At 46.0% G+C, this 8,928-nt stretch overlaps 1 protein-coding gene across 1 annotated transcript; it reads left to right on the top strand.

Annotated features, from left to right (window-relative positions):
- The first annotated feature begins 388 nt into the window (after window positions 1-388).
- Window positions 389-4,098, top strand: LOC114440278 (dual specificity protein phosphatase 3-like). Its single transcript, XM_028412623.1, has 3 exons — window positions 389-612; window positions 2,519-2,751; window positions 3,185-4,098. Exons 1-3 carry the CDS (start codon window positions 452-454, stop codon window positions 3,391-3,393), a joined length of 603 nt encoding a protein of 200 aa, XP_028268424.1. The 5' UTR covers window positions 389-451; the 3' UTR covers window positions 3,394-4,098.
- The last annotated feature ends 4,830 nt before the right edge of the window (window positions 4,099-8,928 follow it).

Raw genomic sequence — 8,928 nt, 5'->3', positions numbered from 1 at the left:
AATATTTTAGTATTTAAAATATTTTTTAAAAGTTTTTTCTTGTTGTAAATATTTTATTTCTATATTTATACATATGCACACTAATGCAATAACAGTTCAGTACTGAAGTCACTTTATTCTGTTATTTATTCATTCACCTTGTGTTTATTTCTATTTATCTATTTTTTTTTTTACATTTTTATATTGTTTGCTATTGTTTTTTCTTCTTACATGTGCTTCTACTGCTGTAACACTGTGAATTTCCCCTGTGGGGGAATAATGAAGGATTATCCTTATCTCTCCATCCTGCCCCCCGTGGACCCCTGGCCCGTCAAAGCGCGCGGTGCGGCCCTGGAGGTGGGCTTGGTTTTCACACGGAGAGCCGCGCGGCGCTCAGTCCGTCAGTAAGCCGACACCTGTCCGCCACGTCCCCCGCCTCCACCCCGGCCTGAGCGCGCTGACTTGTGCGGACATGAAGAACAAACACAGCCAGCAGGTGACGGCCGCGGACATGTCCAGCTTCGAGGTGTCTCTGCAGCAGCTCAACGACCTGCTGACGGACGACAGCGGCTTCTACAGCTGGCCCACCAAACACTTCCACGAGGTCCACGCGAGGATCTACGTGGGCAACGCGTGAGTCACTGTTATTGTTTACATTCACAGCTGACATGAACAACAAGCACAGACCCAGACACATTATTATTAGATGATCATATGTCTCTACATGGAGTCAGTGTCATCTCCTGCATGTGTTCTGGAACCATCTATGGAACCAGACTCCTTCCTGTGGCAGAACTCACAATGATTTTTATCATTTGTTTTTTTTTTATGTGCAGTAAATCTTATTTCGAACATGGATGCATGCTTTAAATGTTTCAGTAGAATGTTGTGGAATGGAGCAGAGCAGGGAGAGATGGCAGAGATGCAGGAGTTTAAAATAGCAGCTCCTGTATTTAACCCCTTATAGTCAGTCTTCCTGGAAACATCCACAGAGGCGTGCTCCATATTTATTTTTTTTTGGTGTGTCTGCAATTAACGACTCCAGTGACACAGTTTGGAAGAAAAGCACGGCGAGGAAGAGGAAGAGGAAGATGATGAAGACGGAGATACTTTATGGCGGAATGTTTGTCACCTTACAGTGATGATGATGTTAATAAATATCAAAACACCCTTACTGCTATTCTTGTATTGCGCACACACACACACACACACACACACACACACACACACACACACACACACACACACACACACACACACACACACCATAAATACGGTCATTCAGTTGAAAAGGCAGGTGTGTAACTCATGATCATGTGTTACAAAAACTACAAACGCACAAATTAATGAATTATTAAATTAATTAAACTTTAAATATTTAATAATTGCAAAGCAGGCTGGGCTTCTGCTTATGCTAATGTTAGCTAATCAACTGCTAGCCAACTGTCCATCCACACTGCATGGAACAGCTGAGCATTTTGTGTTATCCTGCACTGTATAGACACCATGTCCTCAGCTCTGAGCATCTGTTGATGAGAAGACATCAAAGTGTTGTGTTTTTATTTACATGTAATTTCATGATAACATGTAACAACAGGACTACTGGGATGTTATAAGTGTATGAAACGAGATCCGGCATGCAGCAGGATGACAACTGCTGACGCAAATTAGGAGGAAAACATGAATTTTACATGACTGAGCTAAAGGCTTCGCTGTTTTTAGGACAGTGAGTCATGGAGCTGGCCTCTGAAGAGAGTCTAGAATCCAAATGGGACATCAAGGACGAACTGAAATATGTGTCTGCTGTACTAAGGTCTTCACAGATGTAGGCTGACATATACAGTCTACAGCTGCGTGAAGCATCGATCTGAGTCTGCTCTGAGCTGTTTGGATGTTTGGATCCGTCCTCGCCCCCGTGCTGGATTCAGTATTAGCAACAGTCTGCTCTCGACTCTATTTTTAGCTCTCGACATCAAAAAGGCGGGAGGTGCCAAGAGATGCTGCAGCAGATCTCAGCATCAGGAGTTTTAGCTGGCACCATATATGTATATATATACTGTATATATATATGTACTTATCTACAGCTGTGTGGCTGTTTAAAAACATATACAGCAGAAAGTAGATCCATGGTTATAAGGTGCTGTTCCACTGCAGGAACTAGAGGAACTGCCCTCTAATGTGCCCCTCTGCTCTCCAGGTTCCTCTGGGATGTGGGATCTGTTACACTTCCCAAATCGGACACACACACTAACAAAACCTGCTCCTCCTCATCATCAGTCCATACCTGATACCCACACCATCCTCTGAGTTCTCCCTTTCTGTGGCTTCCATCTCTGAGTTTGACTCTAAGCGAACCGAGATGCTAAAATGAATCCGTTCCAGGCAGGTCGTCCATCGACCCTTAAACTTACTACAGCACTAAAAGACGGCCGACAGGGACACGCAGAGTTAATAGAGAACCATTGGGTCACCTAAACATCTGTGTGTGTGTCATGTGCCATCGGTCCAAAAACAAACAGGTTTTTTTTTTTAAATGCAGATTTGTGGCGACGAACGTGATGCGGCTGAAGCGACTGGGCATCACCCACATCCTGAACGCCGCGGAGGGAAACTCCTTCATGCACGTCAACACCAACGCCGAGTTCTACGCCGGTACAGGCATCATCTACCACGGCGTGCCAGCCAGCGACACCGACCACTTCGACATCAGCGTTTACTTTGAAGAAGCGGCGGATTTCATCGAGAAGGCGCTGGCGTACAAAAATGGAAAAGGTCAGCTGACCCGAAACTATTCTGTTTCAGAGACCGTCACGTCCACTAGAGAGGCCCAAGCTACAACTCACTAGGTTAAATGGTTAAACATTAGTGTCTCTCAGGACAAAGCCGGTTCAGATGATGGATGGATGTTAGCGAGTGATCAGAATTTTGCTGGTTAACTAAGGCATTGTTAGCATGGTGTTTGTCATGTCTAGCTGGACAAAAGGGACACTACATGATCCTTGACTACAAAAGTTAGCAGCTAGCTTGTATATGTTGCAGAATACTTGGCAGCTAACAATGCTAACTCAAACTTAGCTAAGCGGCGAGAGACTTTGACTCAAGTTTGTGAGTGAAAAACACATTAGCGCTGGTATGCTAACACTTTAGCCACCTTCACAAGCTGCATGTGTGTTGTGTGTGTTGTGTTACGTCTTCGGTCGTGCAGGGAAAGTGTACGTTCACTGCAGGGAAGGCTACAGCCGCTCACCGACCTTGGTCATCGCCTACCTGATGCTCCGCCAGAAGATGGACGTCCACGCGGCTCTGGCCATGGTGCGACGGAAACGAGAGATCGGTCCCAACGACGGCTTCCTGCAGCAGCTGTGCCGGCTCAACCAGAGGCTGGCCGCCGAGGGAAGGTTCTGGAACAAGTGAGGCCGACCAGGCGGCAGGCGGACTGGAAGAGAGGAGCAGAGAGGAGGCGCTGAGCTGCACGTCGGGTTCTGTGGTTTAATGAAGGAGCTGCAGGTCAATGAGGGAAAGTTCTAGAAAGGAGGCCGGTGGATCATTTATACCAAGGCTGACAGCTCGGCATGTATCTACAGTTCAAACACACAGTGTTTTAAATTGTACACTATATTCAGGTCCTCTGTATTTATGAGTGTTTGCCTGATGTTTCTTCTATATTCTGGATATTTATCATATTTCAGACCACATGTTTATGTATAGTTTGTTTCTGCTCAGTGTTTTCAAGGAATTTAAGGGAATTTGTGGAAAACAGTGAAAACAATATTGTGTAAATAGCGTTAAACTGCCTTTTGTCGTACAGCCTCGCTCCTGGACACACTGCCAAACGTCTGAAACGTCCCAGCCGCTCCTGAAGGAGACTCCGAGTGGACACTGTGATTTTTCATAATGATGATTAAATGTGTCTTGTGTTGTTTTGGGTAAACTGCACAGTTTTCTGAAGACGTGTGTGTGTCTGTGTGTAGTCACAGCGTGCTTTATCATGCCTGTACAGTGACGTGTGTGAATCATCCTGTGCGTCGCAGAGTAGGATGTGATGTGACCGCTGATGTCTGTAGGCTTTCCTGGAGTCTCACAGGGGACACGGCTCATGTGAAGTGCACTTTATCTACTGACACTGGTGATTGTTGTCGCTCTCTTTTCATACATTCAGAAATAAAATTATGAAAACGTCTTTTTTCCTTTAATGCACTTATTGACAGTGGTGGAAAGTAACGAAGTATTTGTACTTCGTTACTGTACTTAAGTCATTTTTATGTATTTCTACTTTACTTAAGTAAAAATAACAGCACATACTTTCTCCTCTGACTCCATGCTGCAGCTGTTACCTGTCCTTTCTCCTCCACTACATGTCTCCAGTGTCTGTAGTTCCTTGTTCCATGTGATGAACACAGTGCTGGACTGATGAGAGGTCAGACTCTGCATGGAGGTGGTGTCACGCTGCAGCTGTGTTTCTATAATGAGCCTCAGTCATGATGCCGGTGCTCTGGCTCAGTGAGCTAACTAGTTAGCTGCTGTCTGCTAACACAGGTCCATCCATGAATGTCTGATGAACATGAATCATCACATGAATCTACAGCAGGAACACTGACACAGTAAACATGCTGAATGCCTGTTTGTTATCAGCAGCCTCTCTGTTCACTTGATGCCCACAGCCTGCCTCATGACACACAGACCTGTCCACAGCTGCTTCTGGACTGAACATGGACATTAACTACACATGCTCCATTTTCATTTGATTATTTTAACCTGTTCACATCCTTTGCAATGGAAATCAATCATATATATTCAGTGTGTGAGTACTTTTACTTTGAATACTTTAAGCACATTTAAAAGTACTTAAGACTTTTACTTAAGTAGGTTTGTTGATGCAGCACTTCTACTTCTACTTAAGTACCAAGCTTCAGTACTTCCTCCACCTCTGCTTATTGACTACAGTCTGAAACCACTTGTACTTTGCAGCTCTGCAGAGCCTCCACTAGGGGGAGCAGCAGGGCTTCTGGAGTGCCAGTGCAGGCAGAGAGACAGAGTTCAGCAATTCATACTGCAAATACACAACTACACTCAAACCTAATATTATTAAATCAGATTTTATAACACAAATCAATAGCTTTCTAAGATACTTGTGTGATTGATAAGTTCATGGCCCCAATTAAATGCACCTTTACAGTGCAGGAGGTATAGAGAGTTATTGATGTCATCACTGTCAAACATGGCACCCACTCAGCTCCTCTCTGTCTTTAGGAACCTGGTAGTAGTTTTGAGGGGACGTGTATGAGAGGCGGTCTGATTCACGCTGATCTCCTCCCACAGATCAGCGTCGTCGGCCCCTGTAACAGCGTGACCTCTTTTTTCAGGTCATCCACCAGCAGGGTGTGAAACCAGCAGCCATCATGTCGGTGCAGACCTCACACATGATTGGTCTCATATCTTCATATATTACTAAACCACACAATAAATCATCGTGCAGGTAAATCGGTTGTGTAACTACATCCGCTGCCAGCTGAAAGCAGGCCGAGCTTCTTCACTGATGAACTGATCCAGCGTCTGTTTTTGTCTCGTGTGAGTATACAGCCGACATACTGATGTTTACAAATATTCACATTTAAAGGGGCAGTCCAGCATTTTACATAAAGGTTAACTGAGTATAAATATGATCACGTGTAGCTCTGGAAAAGAACCTGAGTGTAGTTCCCAGAACTGACACTAGAGGGAAAATGTGTGTCTTTTATTACTTTTATCCTGCTTCTAAATGTGTGTGTGTGTGTGCATTCCACAGATTTTGCAGGTCTGTAGTGCCCCCCCCCCTCTCCCCGATGTTTTTCTTTCCTTCTTGTCTTTGTCGGCTCGAGTTGACGCAAGGACATGTCTGTTAGTAGACGAGGGTAACTCTCTTACATAACAGCAGTCTGCATGAATGAACCCATGGGGGTGGGGCAGCTGTGTGTGTGTGTGTGTGTGTGTGTGTGTGTTCCACTGTGTGTCTAAAGCTGCAGCATTTGGAAGAATTTCCCCTCAGTGGGTCAGTCATTGAAATTATTTTGAAATTAATGTGACGTCAGACAGTGTGTAACTGCTAACATGCTAACATTAGCATAACATGTGATGTGGAGCAAACAGAAAAGGGTAACGGTTAAAGGTTAAAGGTTAAAGGTTAACCCAGTAAGCAGCATCTTTCACTTCTGGAACCTCATTTGAACCAATGCTGTGGTTCTTTTGATGTCACAGAGGGTCTGAGCGGGTATTTCTCTAAATATTGATCAGAGACTGCAGATTTTCAGAAGCTCTTTATGTAATGATGTCATATTTTATTCTCTTAAATGATCAGCACCATGTGTGGAAGATAAAATCATGTGCATCTTAAAAAATAGATCATAAAAAATTATTAAAATTATGAGCGCTGTCTGAGTGTGTGAGCATCATGAAAATACAGTGTTCTATATTTAGAGGCTTGCTGGGAGCGCTTTTCCTTTTGTTGAGGGGAAAAATCTGTAATGGATGTCCGGCTCTGTCAATCTGTGTCTGCATACAGGGGTGTGTGAGTGTGTGTGTGTGTGTGTGTGTGTGTGTGTCGACCTCACACACACACACACACACACAATCCATGGCAGTCTGCAGCATGAGTGTTATGTACCGACTGCCCTTGTGTGTGTGTGTGTGTGTTTTGGGGCAGTATGGAGGGGCGGGGCGGGGTGTGGGGGTGGTTGCTGGTGTTGGGCCTGGGAGACTTTGGATTGGTGGAAAGCAAAGCTGCTCGTTGTTACATCATCTCCTCCACAACAACCCTCGAACAAAATTTGACATCGACTGGCTTTCATGAGCCGCAGAGTTCGAAATAATTCAGCAGTTTGTTTCCAAACATGGCAACACAAGCAGATTATTTAATCTGTAGAGTTCAATACACTGCCCGTACTGACGTACAGATTATGTGGATTATTTAAGGATCGATATGTTTAAAAGTGGAATGTGGCTGTGGATTTAATTCAGTTTTGTGTACCTGCTCTAACAGTGCGAGGTTTAACTGTCAGACACAACAGCCTGCGGGATTATTCATGTCAGCTGACGCTAATCTGGAGGACTGATGTTACTCTTACAAAAGGGGACAGGATGAACGACCTTGCAGCGACTCCAGCACAGTAAAGTAATCACCTCCTGGCCGGCTGAAGTGGAAAATGTCGAACAAGACATTGTAACTGCAACATTAAACTGAATGTGACAGATGTCAGAGAGACTTTATGATGGGGGGGGGGGGGGGGGGGGGGGGTCTGAAACAACAGCCCACAGGGCGGAGAGAAGCGCCCAGGTCCACGCCACGAGAGAGATGCTCCCTCACAGACCTCGATGTTAAAATACTCTGCTTCAGAAATAAGATGTGTTTGATGTATACTTGTGCAAAAACATGACTTGAATGAATCAAGCACCGCCAGGATGGCGACACCCAGAGGGTCTGAGGTCACAGAGGGTCCGAGGTCACAGAGGGTCCGAGGTCACAGGGGGTCTGAGGTCACAGAGGGTCTGAGGTCACAGAGGGTCCGAGGTCACAGAGGGTCCAAGGTCACAGGGGGTCTGAGGTCACAGAGGGTCTGAGGTCACAGAGGGTCTGAGGTCACAGAGGGTCTGAGGTCACGCAGCCTTCATGACACATTTGCTGCAGCATTTTCTTAGCATCAGCCGGGTGTAGGCTACACTTCTGAGATCGGTTGTGCTCCTAGCTTGTTAGCAACAGCTAAAGCTATGTAGCTTGTTATTAGCAGCAGGAGTGAGTGCAAGAGCTTAAAACCTGTGTCTGAGGTTTACTTACTGATATGAAGTGGGTGAGGCGGGCCCAGCTCCTGCTGTCCTGCTGAGACCGTGCACGATGGCAGCACCCACGGTCACTGGGGGTTCACTTCTGGCTGGCTGTCACATCCTGTCCCATCACATGGCCCCGCCTCACAGGAGTTATGTTTCAACATGAGGATCCAGATGCAGCACACACAAACAAACACACCACAACTCTGAGAGCACAAAGCACGGCTGATGAGACGCAGGTGAAACCACTCAGGCGACCACAGGGGGACAGGAAGTAGAGACAAACATGAGATAACAGAAAATGACCTACCAAAATAAAACAGGAAGTAGCACACAGCAGTTAGCTCTCACTGTCTCACCACAGTTGACCTCCTCTTCACCACAGTTGACCTCCTCTTCATCACCACTGTGATGAGACAGTGGTGATGAAGAGGGTCGGCTCTCCCTCTCTCTACCTCCCACTTAGCCAGGCGTTTCAACAGAGAGCACCTCCTCCACCAATCAGCTGCGACCCGTCCCTCTCCTGCCCAATCACAGCTTAGCAAGAAATATAAAAAGTCTTCGTCTCTTCTCCAGCCGGCCTCTCCTCTTGCGCTTCCCCCTCTTCTGATGTGGTCTTTATGATTCTAATCATTGGACTATAACAAATCTTTTCTCATGCAGTTTGCTGAGTCTCTCATGATTGATGCCTGCCTTTAGCTTTTAGCATTAGCATCATGCTGGACCAGTCCTTGTAACCTACCACTAACCCACATCTCTAAGGCCCCGTTCACACTGGAGAGAGTCAGTCCAGCTAGAGTAGGATTGAATCCAGATCCAGCTAGATTCACCTCCAGGTGGGGAAAAAAATCTGGCTAAAGCGGGATTCGGGCCTATCCAGATGTTTTTTTCTGAGTGTGAACACCTCGAATCCGGCTGTATCCAGTTTGATTTCAATCCAGCTAGATCCACCCACGAGAGTTGGATCTAGCCGGATTGGCTCAAATGTGGCTCAGGTGTGAACGCAAATGTGGCTCGTGAATCCGGCTAGCGACATGCTACTTCCGGCTAGCGACATGCTACGTCCGGCTAGCGACATGCTACTTCCGGTTAGCGACATGCGCGACACGGGACAAAAAAACGCATGACGCATGACGCATGCGCACACGCGGT

Source organism: Parambassis ranga, chromosome 8 (genome assembly GCF_900634625.1).
Source record: "Parambassis ranga chromosome 8, fParRan2.1, whole genome shotgun sequence".
In the NCBI taxonomy this organism is placed as follows: domain Eukaryota; kingdom Metazoa; phylum Chordata; class Actinopteri; family Ambassidae; genus Parambassis; species Parambassis ranga.
This window is presented reverse-complemented; position numbering and strand designations above follow the sequence as displayed.

Coding starts and splice junctions, on each gene's coding strand:
- LOC114440278 (XM_028412623.1), top strand. CDS start 452: ATGAAGAACAAACACAGCCAGCAGGTGACGGCCGCGGACATGTCCAGC. Junction 613..2,518: donor AGGATCTACGTGGGCAACGC/GTGAGTCACTGT, acceptor TTTTAAATGCAG/ATTTGTGGCGACGAACGTGA. Junction 2,752..3,184: donor GGCGTACAAAAATGGAAAAG/GTCAGCTGACCC, acceptor TCGGTCGTGCAG/GGAAAGTGTACGTTCACTGC.